Here is a 14,843-nt window from a genome sequence, read left to right as displayed (position 1 = left end):
TCTAATTTCGAGTTATTGTCCTGGGATTCATTTAAACTCAGTACATACACATGCACTTTTTGTTTCCACTACAATTCATTTCCAGAAGGTAACCAGCTCAAACAATCTCCAGGGGTTTACCTGCCAAAATGTGCTGTGCCATAGAGGCTTTTGTCAGTCTTTTGTGGTTTTAAAGTGTTTGATCATTTCCTTTGACATGGTTAGTGTTTTTTCAGCAATACTTTAACAGTGACTGAATGTGTCCCGTTCCCGACTTCAGAAATGATGTACTTTAAAGGCACTTTAATTAAGTAGAAAAATGATGCAACAGCTGAACAAAGACAAAAATATATTTTTAGGCTTCATGAGAATATGCATGAGTGACAGCAATATTTTCTGCCAAAACTTTTCATTTAATTCCCCCCCCTCCCATTTCCTTTTCAGGTTTCTTTGCACCGTAGTTACCTCTGTGTACTTTGATCAATGGGAAATTGGTTGTACAGGGTCTCTACAACACGTGTAAATGCTTACACATGAACATCCCCGTAGTCATATATTTTGCAATTCCAAACGCACTTTAACTCAAAATCTTCATCATACATGGCAGTGGGTATGGCCTTTGTGTATGCGAGTCCATATTTCAGCTGCTGTGGTTCCTGCACAATCGGCAGTTTTTTTTCCTTTGTGTTTCAGGCAAATTTGCGCGAACAGAAGAGAAACGTGCAGCGCATACCCTTATCTCTGTTCTTCGCCCACACAAAAGAAAGAAAAACGTGCTCCGCGCGTATCGCCGTGCTTAACCTATTGGTCTCTAATTAAGCTGGATCGTACGGCAAACACGAAGCGCAGCCACGGTGTCGGAACGTTTAATTAAATATCGATCGTGGCCCGAATTTGCCGCATCAAATCAAGCATGGGCGGCTGCCTTTGATATCACAACGTTTGAAGTGGAAATGAGGATTAAAAGCTGCAAGAGCAGCTCCAGAATGTACACATTGTATATGTAATCCATTTATTTATTTGCCATTGAATTGTTCCCTCTCAGTGTGGGATCGCTGTGTGGCCTTGTGCGGTTATATTTAGTCTTTTTGTGTACCGATCGGGAAATCCTGTTCCAAAGCAGTCTTAGACTATCAGTTTTAATAGATAAATTCAGCTTCGTATCTTTTCCTTACATTCAAAATGCTGCAGGTTTTGCACTGAAGTCTAGCGATAATATATGCAGATAAAAAAGCTTGAAACTACTGTCCGTGGGGACAGGTGCTGTATGCTCCTTTCTGAATGTGTGATTTTGGAGAAAATGCATGGCAATGCAGATGCTATGTACTGGGCAGTTTTTGTGCTGTTGTTACTGTATTGTTGTATAAATGTAACTTATCCGTCAGTTTTAATTCTTGTACAGCTTCTCTATTGTATATAAGAACAAATTAAAAAGTTTATAACAAAAATATAGAGCCATGTGGTCGATTTAGTGATTTTCATTACCACACACCTGGTTTACTCTTGGTTGCATATACATTGAAAGTTTTCCATAAGGCCAGTCTTGCAAACTAAATGCTAATAGGTTGACTACAGTTGTGGGAAAGCTGTGTTAATTTCATCTTCTAGTGAATATCCCCATAAGTAAAAAATTTAGCCTATGGTGTAACAGTTATGCATTGTCTGGGCATTTTGTTACCAGAGTCTTCAAGGATTTTTGACACTTTGAGTGAACATTATAAGCACAGTACTATCCATCACTAAAATACACTAAATTGGTACTCAAGACTTCTAGGGTAGGTCCTCCTTAATGGCCAATACTGGCAAATAAATAACTTGTACTCTTTTCTTGTTGTTTGGCTGGTCCACAGGGGTCGCCGAGGGTCAGAGGTCAAGAGTTTAACTGTCGGGGTGACTATCTATGAGCTGTTCCTTAGAGCGGCTGATGACGTGGCGGATCCAGCGGTAGTAGTGGGACACGCGGGTGTAGACGCCGTACTTGCCCTCCCGGGCGCACTCCTCGCCCCAGCTGACGATGCCCGTGAGGAACCAGGTGCCGTGGTAACGGTTGGCATGGGGACCGCCGCTGTCGCCTTGGCAGGAGTCCTTCTCCTCCTCGAAGTAGCCGGCGCAGAACATGTAGTGGGAGATGCGGTCGCTGCTGCTGTCCTTGCACTCAGTTCGGTCCACGAAGGGCACCTCCACTTTCTGCAGCACCGGTGACTCCGCCCCCTGGAAACGCACCCGCCCCCAACCGCTGACCGTCGCCATGGAGCCCGCCTGCACCAGCGACTCGGTGAAGTCCTTTGGCCCCAGGCAGATGGGCAGGGCGTAGTCAGAGAAGCGGATGGGGGTCTCCAGGCGCAGCAGGGCGATGTCATTGTTGTAGAGGTTCATCCGGGGGTTGTAGTGCGGGTGAAGGCGCTGCTCCGCCACCTTGTGGTCCTGCTCCAACCCATCTGTGTGAAGAATGTTGTGCTCTCCTGTGTGGGACAAGAGGCGAACCCACATCCGTCCTGAATTTGACTAGTAATCACTGGTGTTGTCCCTTCTTTACCCCTACTATATTCCAATTTGGAATGCCCTTTTTTTGCGTGTTCCCATTTCAGTTACATACAAGCATACACTCTCCTCTGACACAGATATGAAGCTGCTGCTTCATTTCACTCCACAGCGTGCCAGTCAAACTCACACAGACATTGAGATGCAGGAGGTAGCTTGTCCTGGTGGACTGTGGGTGCATGACTGTCCAGAGGGAGGTGCTAGTGAGTCATAAGATCCCTGTTGATACCTGGTGAACACTACGGCCAGGTGTGTCAAAGTTATGGCCAAATGCTGATTCAATCCAGTCACAAATCCAGTAACATCACATGCAGCAAAGACTATGGCCGAGTCTGAATGGCGTAACAGACAGGAAGTGGGCGTGTCTTACCCACTCTGACGATGAGGGACTTCTCTCTGCCCTCCACCAGGCAGTGGGCGGCTGTGATCACCCAGTACTCGCTCAGGATCGAGCCCCCGCAGAAGACCACCTGAGACGGCCTGTCCACCAGCGCCACCTGGAGGTAGAGGCGCACAGAGCTGCAGCCTCAAACTGCCCACACGTTCCGGAAAACACTCGCTCACTCCACACGCACGCACACCCCCACCCCCGCCGACGAAAAACACACCTGCCACGGGATCTCCCCCTGGACCACCTCGTAGCCCCCGATGATGCGCTTGTCCACGGCGTGCTGGGCAATGATGGTGGGCAGGGCGGGCCGTCGGACCCAGAAGGGCAGCTTGCTGCGGGAGGGGCTCAGGGTTTGGGCCTTGCTGGGGGTGGCGGGGGTGGTGGTGCTGATTGTAGTGTTGAGGGCCTGCTGCGTGGTGTAGAGTGGCTGTTCAGTGGTGTTGAGGGAAGGGTAGGTGAGGTTCACAGGAAGTAGAGACCGGGAAAGCACAGGGAACGCTGATCGAACAGGCCTGCCACAAGAGTACTCTCCTGGAAGCAAGTTGACGAGGCTCAGACAGATGCACACACATCATGCAAACACATGAAAAAAGAGGCCAAACATTGAAATGAGTGCAGAGTGAGGGACTGTGGGAAGGCGTCATGGTAACCGGTGAAGGCACCTTCAGGCTCGCAGTCCATGCCGCCCTCTGCCAGCCTGTACCCGGTGGCACAGCCGCACAGTCGTCCCCGCTCCAGGTCCATCTCGCAGAAGTGCATGCAGCCCCCGTTGTTTACATCACACTGTCTCACCGTCTCTGAGTGATGAGGACATCGCACTCTCAAAGGATTGGATGGTGCATTCGATTGCATTTCAGCATTTAGCAGAATGAATCTTACCCAGAGTGATTTGCACAGATTGTAATCCAATTACACAGATGTTTATTTTTTACTGAAGCGGTTTAAGTTATGTACTTTGCTGAAGAGTGCAACGGAAGCACCAGTGACTGGGTCTCAAATCCACAACTTTTGAGTTACAGCCTGGTACCCTAACCCTAATACTACATTGCTGCCCCACAAAAAACAGATTTAGCTTTATTTAACAAGATTGGTCAAGTGAGATATTGTGTGTTTCTGTAGCGATGTTTCTGTTAGAGAATCAAAGTGAGTAGGAAATGTAAGGGATTGCATAGCACTCCTGCTCTGTCAGAAAGTGTCTTTCCCATAAATCTTTACTGGCCACAGTGAGTCAGGACTTCTTTAATGTCTCATTGGTCAGGTTGAGGAGGGTGTTTTCCCATTACTAACCTATCTCACAGTTTTGGCCAGTGAAGCTGGTGGGACAGATGCACACATACGATCTCAGGTCATCTTTGCACTGGCCTCCGTTCTGGCAGGGGGAGGACAGGCATTGGTTGGAATCTGAAAGACATATCGCAAACTCCACTTACAGGTGAATCTCTCAAAACACGCTGCCTGCAACTCAACCATAAGGAATAGAATGCACGAGACTATGGGCCGGGTTCATGGGCATGGATTAAGCTTAGTCCTGAACTAAATGGAGTTTTGTAAGGAGAATCTCCATACATATGTGCCTGCAAAACTGGCCCTATAAAAATAGACCAGAACATAAACAGTCTATATAGGTTCGTTATCATGCCTACTATCTTCAGACTGTCTAGCTCTGAGTCAAGTCAGTAACTGAACTAACACCTAAGTCAGAGACATTACTCTGAGCCTCAAGGATGCAATGCCCTGTTTGAAGTCTGAGAGAGGTGTTCTGACGCAAACATCTGACTAACAGCTAGGCAGATCTGTAATTTGTGCCAATGCTGCGATCAATCATTAAGCGAGTGCTTACCTATATAAGTGACCCAGAACTCCAGCTGGAACAGAAGGATCAAAACGGCATGTTACATCATTCAGTTCCAGTCATCTTAGTGACAAAACAGAACTTCCACACGAGCTCTGCTCAATAATCCTGCAATCAACAAGTCAGCAGTGAAAGCCCCATGTCACCTACAGTATGTCACCAGATGTCCTGTTTGGTGTGGGACAATCCCAAATTTTGACCCTTTGCCCTGTGTCCTACAAGGACAGACGGTGTCCTGCATTTTAAATAAAATAATATTGTCATACCCCCATGCTGCCCCCTCTCATCAGTCAAAAATATCCACAGCACCCATTCCCTCCTGTTCAGCAAATGGCTTTCCCTTGCTTTGTGTGGAGTATCCATCCAATCCTCTCCCACAAAATCACCCCGCATGTCCTACTTTTGAACAGTTTGAATCCAGTCACCCTGTGTGTGAGAGAGGACACCTTTACCCGCCTCTGTTGTCCAGGCCCCTTCCTAACCTTTACATGTCCAGTCAAATATTCCCCAAAAAACTGACAATGGCCAGCGAGCTCCTGGGCAGCATCTGTGCCGTAGTGAAAAGCGGGATCTCACCGTCTTCTCTGTGTTCTCAAAAACCTCCCGCGCCTCCTCCAGGTTGCATCTCTCCTCCAGACACTCCCTCTCTAGGTCTCCCTCTCTCACCTCCTCAAACACTCCGGTGTTATAGCGCTTTTGCCTCCTCAGGACAGTGTCTGCCACGGTCCGCGGCAGAAACACTGAGGCTGGGGGAAGAATAAACGGATGGGATTATCAGATCTTCCCCTTCTCCTATTTTACTGAAGGGTACAGTTGTAATGCACCACCGCCAGCCTGCGTCACAAGCCCAGTTGCCTGACCATTATATCACACTACTACCATGTACTCGAATAAATAATCATGAACTCCGCAGCGCGGGTGTGACGATGATGTTTTAGCCACACCAATTGTTCCACATTTTTACCACAGAGGGTTAGGCTACTTAAAGTTGTAGCTCTGTGATTTCAACTGAGAAACGGGATCACTACGCGTGCGCAATAAGCCGGCGCGGAAGTTTTGCAGCACTCCAATCGGTGCCAGGAAAGTCACGCTCAAACTAAGTTCTGGTCAGTGTTCCTTTTTTATTAATTCAACAACTATACAGTATGAATTACTTATATTGCTATAGCCCCCTGAATTACAGTAGTAGGCTATACACATCAAATCACACAACGGCACGAAACTAGCGTCGGCTGAAGTTAGACAATGACATGCTACTATAGCCTGTAGCTGCCTAATGGCGTCTCAAAATGGTTGATGATTTGGTTTGTAAGATCGCTTAGTTAGATCATTAATACTAGGTAAAAATGTGTTCATTATTATTACTCTTAACTCAAGCATACCGTATATTTGCTGTCTTTTCCAAAATGACCAAGCTGCACGTCAGTTTGAAATATGCTATCGCCATTTTTATTTTTATTACTTCAGTTGCAGCAGTTTTTTTTGTTTTTTTGTTTTTGTTTTGGCGGAGTAGTATTTTTTTCTTTAGCGCTGTTAGTTGACACGCCTGCCCCCTGTGGTTGCGGGCTTCACCCCTCATCCAGACCGGAGGTTGCTACGTTTGTACGCGTGGACTATGCGAGGAGGTAATCACAAATCGCCAATGTTTAATCATTATGTCTTCATTTGTAATTGGATAATATTCTTAGCCACAGCTTTTTATCACATACACACATACTGTGAATTGTGCCTGCACCCAATGGCCTGATTTAGCAGGTCGTTAGTTATCCTCCATCTTGCTTTTTGAGCAGGTGATGGCATCTCTGGTGACGATTGTGTAAAGTTAATCAAATTCTTAAACTGTCCTTATCAGAGTGTGGTTTTGTTACAGTTGTGTTTTTGGTCAATTTAAACCTGTCTTCAATCTTTACTAACACTTATGAACCTAGACCCCCATTGAGCTATGACCTCATTTTTAATTAATGCGAATGTGGGTGAAATGAGCGAGTGGTTTAGTTCATACCTCCACAGCTTGGCTCCAACACCAGGGCCCAGAGGATCAGGGTAAGGAAGACACCGGCCATGCCTGCTCAGATGTCCTGTCAGCTCAGCACCACACTAGAAAATGTTCAATTCAGCGAGCCGCTCCAAAGTACAGACGCTTGTTTACACTGCACCCACACTGAAGGTACTTGGCCTGTACATTTGAATGTGTGTGTGTGTGTGTGTGTGTGTGTGTGTGTGTGTGTGTGTGAAAGAGAGAGGAAGAGGCAGAGGGATCGATAGGCACGTGTATGTTTGAATAAGGTTGTAGCCCAAATCTGGATCCTCAAATGACTTGGATTGAGAGAGACAGTACAGTGCCTGACGACCCTAGTGGTGCTCTTCTCAAGGCCCGTTTAACCAAGGCAGTCCAGGATTTAATACTGATCTGAACTGCACATTTCATTTTGTAAGTTCAAGCAAGACAAACGGGGGTTAACTAATGTTACACATTAGGGACAATGTGCTGTCTTTATGCTTTTACTATTAAATATCTGTCTTGCGCTCTGACAAGCCAACAAGGTGAAAAAAAATTCTATAGTTTATGATATGCTACTACATATAGGATCCACATTTATTCTGCCCATTAAAATTTGTTTTTTTAAACAATAGCATACGTTGTCCACCAGATGACGACAAAGCTCAAGTGAAACGTTGGTACGCAATCAGCGCTACGGTCAGCGATCGTGCTCAGGGACACATAGAGATCTAGGAGAAAATGTTATCCTCATTCAGATGTTGAGATGAAGTTTTTGCAGTGGGTTAGTATGTTCTGGGTTGACACGGTGGCGCAGTGCGTAGCACTGTTGCCTCACAGCAAGAAGGTCCTGAGTCCGAAGGGCTTGGGACTTTCTGTGTGGAGTTTGTATGTTCTCACTGTGTCCGTGTGGGTTTCCTCTGGGTACTCTGGTTTCCTCCCACGGACCAAAGACATGCAGATAGGCTAATAGGATTCTATAAATTGCCCATAGGTATGAGTGTGTGAGTGAATGGTGTGTGTGCCAATATTCTGCGATAGATTGGCGCTCTGTCTAGGGTTTATTCCTGCCTCTTGCCCAATGCGTGCTGGGATAGGCTCCAGCTCCCCCCACGACCCTGCCCAGGATAAGTGGGTATAGATAATGGATGGATGGTATGTTCTGTTATTAAATAGCCTGATTGACCAAGTTACAGGTAGTATACTCATCAAGCTGTCTTCAGCTACTCTGCTCAGTACCTGCAGTTAAAATGGAATGAAACATGGGCTCTGTAATGAGAAACAGCCGGGTCTGGTGGTTTCAGAGCAAGGACTGTTTTTATGTTCTTTGTTGTAGCTGCTAAATGCCTTTTTCCTTTGACTTTCAGAGAAAATGTGCTATCAATTTAACTAGCATAGTAGGCATTTATAGTCAAGTCAATTTAGTCAGACATGTTCATTCAGTGTAATCTACATAACATGTAACGTTTGCATCAAAACAAGCATAACCTACGAGAGTCAAAGAGAGCATCTCTCTCTTTCGCTCTCTCTCGCAAGAGGTTTTTTCATTAAGAAACAATTGCCGATTCTGCTGTTCTCAATAACAATAACAAACTGCCATCAATAGGAGATTGACATTGCTATGTCTGGTGTGGTATGCCTGTTAATGAAGTCCAATATTAAGAGAGAAGTCTATGACTGTAGCACAGAGCTGGGGTAGGTAGGAGTCCTGACCTAATCCAAGTACAGCATCTCCTCAGGAGTGAAGATCTGTGCCTACTCCAGTGCATTTAAACCCTCAGTGTGTTAAGGTTCTTACTGTTCTCAGTCAGCTGTGCCCATGCAGGGTTGCTATTTTCAGCGCTCTGTGTTCCACCTTGGCAACCTTGAGGCCTCATCGAGTCTCTGCGTCAATACTAAGGGGTCAATGAGGGCATTAATATTGCACGGGACAGCCGTGTACGATGGAATGTTAGCATGTTTCGTATATATTCATCTGAATCAGGTTGGACGGCACTGAGGTGGAGGATCGTTTTCACGGTAATGACATGAAACGGCAAACGCAGTGGAAGTGGTGGAGCGACCGCACTGGGAGCACTATAGCCGCTCAGAGGAAATGGAGCCGTGGGTGGTTTCAGTGATTCAGTGTAGGATGTCAGTGCAGGTTAAATATCACTGCATCCTGATCATTCTTTAGCCACAGAAGACAATATCTACCTCCTGATAATTGATCCCCCATCCTGGGGTAACCACAGGGATACTCAGATTGAAAGTCATATTGACTCTGAGCATTCATATTTTATAATGCCATTAGAGGCGTAAATTATTTACATTAAAGTAATTAACCCTGTTTACGGCATTATTGCTGCTAATTATTCTTAACCAAGATTGGTGAAGATCACAAGATTGATTGACATGACAAAAGGGTTTTTGTCTTGTTTTTGTCCTCCAGTAAACTCTGTTGTTGGTGTTTTCTCTCTCTCTCTGACATACATTCTTTAGTTTGCTGGCACATTTATCTTTTTTCACTGTGATGATAATGATTTTTTCCCCCTGGCCTTGCATAATGCAGCAGCCAAATTTGAAAGCGGGAAAATAAAGTAGTGATTGCTGTAATTGACATACCTTTACCGTTGTGTGTGTTAGTTTTACTGTAGAGCAATTAGTTATTTACAGTTTAGTGTCTACAGACTGTTAAAGACTAGAGGAAAATAATATGACCTGCATGGCAAAAATCTATGAATTGCAGTGAGATGACCTTTAGCCTTTTAGTGAGGAGAAAGCCCAGCATATCCCAGATATCAATCATTTGACACTCTGTGTTGTGTTTCTTTGTTAAGAGGTGTTCAAATCAATGTATCAATCTGTTCTTTATAAATGTGCAACATTATCTGAAGTGCTCACTTTTTTATGTACACACTATACATCAGACTGTTTATTTTGGTCCACAGGTTGCAATAATTATTCTGAAATACAAAATGCAAGGGAAGCAGGCAATGCCTTAATTGGTTTCATTTATTTCCTTTTTATTTTAAATGCAACCTCCAGCCATATCATGATTTCATTTCATATATATCTATGCAATTTTCTGAGGGATTAAAAGCCCATTATTTGATTACGTTTGGCCTCAAATACTCAAAATTCAATGAGGAATACGTGCTTTATGTTGCATTCATTTTACAGATGTTCTCATCCTGAGCAGATTACAATGGAGAAAACATAAACGCATCCATATGAGTTATAAGAGCCATGCTGATATAGACCAGGCAAATAATACCCATTTCCCAGAGGCTGTGCATGTGAAAAGTGATGCATCAGCATTATTTGACCCTGGTCTGGTAAACAAGACCCTTCTTTCCTCATGATCATGTGATCATTAAAGATTTAAGAAGCTTAAATGTCAGCACATTCCAATTACGCGGTTACAAAATAATCCCGCACCCACCGCTTCCTCATCATGGACAGGACCCGGTTTCTGACATCAGACACCGCGGGGAGCTCAGGTGATGGGGCCGGATGGGAACAAGGAGGGGGCGGGACAGGAGCGGGTGATCTTTACGCGGTGGGGGCGATTGATTTCCTCGCCACGCTTCTTTTTGGCTGCCATTCGCCCGTCATGGCAGGGTATCCATCTTGGCTCCAAAGAGATTAGTTTCTGCCGCGGTAGATCAAGCTAAGCCAGGAAATAGTAAAAAACGCGACGCTATTGTCAGTGCTTATCGATTGAACAGTACTTCTTCAGCTCGGGAGGCAGGTGTGGCACTGATACCCTGGGGTTGTGAATTTCACGTGTCACGAGTTTCATTCGCTGTTCAAGGTCCTCATGTGGGAGCAGAATCGTTTGTGGGGAGTTTATTTTTATCCCTGAAATGCGTGAGTTTATTTACCTTTGTGTTGTATATTATCTCAGTGACTGTAGGTGAGCAGAGTCAAATGTATGTTCTCTCAGTTGCTCTCGACAGCAGAATTAAAAATTTAATTTGTGTATCCTCATGGATGCCTTAAGATTGTTCTAGTCTTGGGAGAATGGGGCTTCATCTGGCAGTGATAGTGCTGCTAATGACTTCTTTGCCGCTGACATGAATCAACCAAAGTTTTCTCTCTTCATAACCGAACTCTGACAAATCAAATTTGTTTGTATAGCGTATTCTTACGAACATTTGTCACAGTCCTCTTTACAATGGGCTCGGGCCTAAGACCTCGCCAAGGGCGACAGTGGTAGGGACACCCCTGGGTGGGACAGATAGGAAGAAACCTTGGGAGGAACCAGACTCAGGGGGGGAGCTGGACAGCATGGGGTGTAATGTACCAGCCACGGGTAAGGCATGATAGCTCCACCAATCATGGGCTTCAGAAAACCTGAGTCTCCTCTATCGTGAGGGTTGCAGAAATAAGCCGTTGTAGTTTACATGCAGGTTTACTGAGTTTATGAGAGTCTTTGCCTGACAAGCAAAGGGTGACATACCTCCTCTCTGGTCAAACCACCTCAATGAATTTCTGAACATAGAAGAAGACTTTTAGGCTATGTTTAGGCTGGGACAAATCTGGCCCAGTTCTGATTTTTTTCAAATCTGTTTTTGTCTGCCTGTCCACATTTATAATTGATATGCTCATGTACATTCAGATGTGTTGCGCTTTCAAACAACACAGAGACATAGACAGGAAGAATGATATGTGAAGTTAAGAAAGCGCTTGAATACAAAGTCACACACCGGTCACAGGATCCACAGAATCAGAACTGAATTTAGAATTGAATACTACATACAAATGTGGTCAACTGACATTTGAAAAGATCTGTTTTCATAAGTTTTGTTTCATAACCGATTTGAATCAGGTCTATGGCAGATAACCTTGACAGTCTGAACTTGACCGTAAACCCATTTCACCTGATATGTCTGTAGGTTTCATGTTGAATGCATCCACCAGGTGGCAGCATTGTATATACAGCCCAACCACCATCCACCGCTGTCCACTACTTTACACAGGGCTCTTGTAGTCCTCAGCAAGGGTGCCAACCTGTGCAGGTTGGGATTAGAGACTGTGGTCTCAGGAAGAGCTCTACATTGCCTGTGTCAATGAGGGGAGAGCTGAACTTGGGATTAAAACCACTCGCCTTGTGCCTGCAGAGTACTTTGGTTTAGCGAAATACATCTAATCAGCAAAGCTTTATTAAAACTCTCACTTTGTCTTTTTCAGTGCGACTCTTAGCTTTCTAATCCTCCTATGGTTTTCCTCTGAGCCTTGCCTGCCATTCATTAACCGGATAAATACAGTAAACTCTTCTTACATTAGTGACAGCGCTGTCATCCAACAAATACATGTACGTTACCCAAATCCCAGACAGTCTACCTCATATCTAATGTTAGCCAGAGATCCAACTGCTTACTTGGTTGTAATGAAAATGTACTGATTGTTCCTCAGCCTGTTATTTGATTGCTAGAGGGGAACAGCCTTGAGAAGATTTGTGTGGCGACAGAAGCATGATGAAAGCCTTAAAAATGCCGGAATTAAATTGTCATGTGGACCTTGGTGAGGACAATATTTTAAGTGATTGACAAGTTTGTTTGGAGTGATCTGGGCAGGTCCAGAGATGAGGGAGGTTATTTCCATCACCATCTGATATATTGTGTCTGAGGAGTGTGTGTATGTTTGTGTGTGTGTGTGTGTGTGCGCGTGCATGTGTGTGCATGCGCATGTGTGGGTGTGCTAGGCCACAATGACATGTGTTCTCCACAGAGCATTAGGGACTACTTGTATTTTTTAATAATTGTGGTAATGGTGTAATTCATCACCTGCAGCTTTGAGATAAAAACCAAAATATTATATAGCCTGTTTTCACAGGCTCATATCCCACCCCCTCCCCCCCTCGAAATAAAATGCCTTGTGTGCATTTCAGGGAACCCCAACATTTAGGCATATACAATCAACATGGGTCTGTATGCTTTTTGAGTGCGAATAGCCATAGCCATTGATTCATTGCCTGTTCCCTATCAGTTTGGTGCACAACGTGCCCATTCTATATCATGCACAGCACTGCACTGAAACAAATAAAAAAACAGATGGTGCCATTGTTTCTCAGAGCACAGTTTGGCTGTCTCATTCTCACACAGATCCAGGCATCAGGTTGGAACTACAGGTAGTAGTCATTTATTTTTCCATGACAGTGCTGCCCTAGATTTCATTCTGTACATAGCAAATCTGGGACATTCCCACAAGCAGTACAGAAACACACCGGGGAAATCGCCTGTCCTCCGGACCAGCGGAAGCCTGGTGAGACGGACCTGAGAGACCAGATTGTGGGCTTCCAATTCCGAGTTGCAAGGGAAAAAAAAGGCTGCAGTGACAGCGTTGCCTTCCAAGAAAAACAGGCCAGATATGGAGCTGATGAGAAACTGCTGGATGAAGACGAGGAAAGTAGATCTTCATCGCTCTATGTGAATGTTCTCTGCAGACAGAGGTGCATTTTTTCCACGTCTCAGATGCAAACACTTAATTTCTTTGTGCTGAGCTGAAGAAGACAAGCCTTGGTCCATGTGTTTTCTGATGAGCCATCATATAGTATTTACTTAAGTGCATCGCCCTGACTTTTACCCAAAGTACCATCTTATGCATAAACTATCATCTTTCTGATATTGCTCACGAGTGGTAAGTTTCCTTGTAATGCCAAGCAGATGTTGACAAAAGGATTGTCACCAGGTAATGACAATCTGACCCTTCCAGTTTAAAACCCTTTGTGCTGAGATTTTTTTTAGCCCCTTTCTAACGCCTGCAAGCTGGTGTATTGTCTTTATGTGGAATCAAAATGACCTTTAGCCACCATTTAAAGCCTTATATAATGAAACTAGATTTCAAAATGGCAAAATGCAGCTGGCATTTAACACGACAGAGGAACTGTAAGGCTGCGTTGCTATTGGGAGGCAGCTGAGCCTTGGGAATGAGCAAATACACCCAAAGGGCAGGCCTGAACATAATCAAGTTAGAGTAAAGAAAGGGGGTAATTACAAGCCTATGTGTTACGCATATTTTGGGGAAGGGAGTAGAGTGCCAAAACACACACACACACACACACACATTACATAAACACTGCTTCTTGCAAGTAGTCAAAACAACCTTGACCAAAAACAACTTGATGTTTTTAATCTACCCACTATTTTTGCGGGCTGTCTTTTCAATTTTTAGAAAAGTAAATTGCTTTTCCCTCAAAACAAAGAGTCCATTGTGTTGTAATCGCGCATTGCGCACAATAGCATAGCATCAAAATGCATTGTGATATATACTTATGTGCCTTTTCCAAGGAAAGCTTACATAACCTGCATTTTTCATGATATCACTTTATACAGTGAAGTATTTTTCTAAACCGGTTTGCTTTAAGAACCTTGCTCATGGGTACAACAATAGTGCCCCACTGGAACTCTTACCCACAATCTTGTGATTAAAAACCCTTTTTACCGGAACCTCTATTAAACACCCCTGCCCGTGCTGATACACTGTGGCGTACTTGTTCTTACTGTGCCATGTAAGCAGAGGGCTATGGGGGACACCATATCTGGGGTCCAAAAAAGCAAGACCCCTCCGCCCCCACCCACCCACCCAAGAGAGAAGACTGTGAAGGACGAGGACCCGGCCTGCGCTTGGCATTCACACTCTGCCTCGTGCTGTTATTGGGTTTCTGCAGTGTCACGCCTGTGAAAATTCACAGCGCTGCGGTCCCTGTTTCACACGGGCTGGGCGGCACGCAGTCTGCCTTGGACGGCAAAAACACGGGGGGAAAAAAAGCTTCTGCCATCTTCTGTCATCTTTCAGCTTACGTAAGAGCCTCGCTGCTCAGAACCGCCTGGATGGATGGGGCTGACCGCCTCCTCCAGACCCAGCGCGGGGACAGTGTGGAGACTGGCGCACAGGTGGCAGCTTCTATAGCAAAGCGGGGGATTAAAAATTAATGTCGAACATGATCGGTCCTTCCATGGAAGACACTCACAATCAGGAACCCCAGCCAGAGTGGAGCTCCCTTTCAGAAGCTGCAAGAGCAATGGCTGTAGCATGGAATAAATTCATCCCTTTCATAACGTTGTGTAATTACTAGGGAATAAAGTGTACCCACA

At 45.0% G+C, this 14,843-nt stretch overlaps 1 protein-coding gene and 1 long non-coding RNA gene across 2 annotated transcripts; one reads left to right on the top strand and one right to left on the bottom strand.

Moving 5' to 3' along the window:
- Positions 1-1,441: 1,441 nt before the first annotated feature.
- Positions 1,442-6,945, bottom strand: f9a (coagulation factor IXa). Its single transcript, XM_035411614.1, has 8 exons — positions 6,766-6,945; positions 5,340-5,509; positions 4,752-4,776; positions 4,199-4,312; positions 3,574-3,708; positions 3,129-3,442; positions 2,891-3,017; positions 1,442-2,441 (listed from the first exon to the last, which is right to left on the bottom strand). Exons 1-8 carry the CDS (start codon positions 6,824-6,826, stop codon positions 1,858-1,860), a joined length of 1,530 nt encoding a protein of 509 aa, XP_035267505.1. The 5' UTR covers positions 6,827-6,945; the 3' UTR covers positions 1,442-1,857.
- A 4,996-nt stretch (positions 6,946-11,941) lies between these two features.
- On the top strand, positions 11,942-12,878 carry LOC118224272. The gene is made up of 3 exons (XR_004764613.1): positions 11,942-12,061; positions 12,163-12,270; positions 12,852-12,878. It is a non-coding gene; the product is annotated as an uncharacterized LOC118224272 (long non-coding RNA).
- The last annotated feature ends 1,965 nt before the right edge of the window (positions 12,879-14,843 follow it).

This window comes from Anguilla anguilla, chromosome 3, assembly GCF_013347855.1.
Source record: "Anguilla anguilla isolate fAngAng1 chromosome 3, fAngAng1.pri, whole genome shotgun sequence".
Taxonomy (NCBI): domain Eukaryota; kingdom Metazoa; phylum Chordata; class Actinopteri; order Anguilliformes; family Anguillidae; genus Anguilla; species Anguilla anguilla.
This window is presented reverse-complemented; position numbering and strand designations above follow the sequence as displayed.

What these genes read in the sequence shown, in the direction of transcription:
- f9a (XM_035411614.1), bottom strand. Translation starts at nt 6,826, where the DNA reads ATGGCCGGTGTCTTCCTTACCCTGATCCTCTGGGCCCTGGTGTTGGAG. An exon ending in TGGCCAAAACTGTGAGATAG is followed by an intron (nt 3,709 to 4,198) that starts GTTAGTAATGGG and finishes CTCATCACTCAG; the next exon opens with AGACGGTGAGACAGTGTGAT. An exon ending in GTCCCTCATCGTCAGAGTGG is followed by an intron (nt 2,442 to 2,890) that starts GTAAGACACGCC and finishes TGTCCCACACAG; the next exon opens with GAGAGCACAACATTCTTCAC.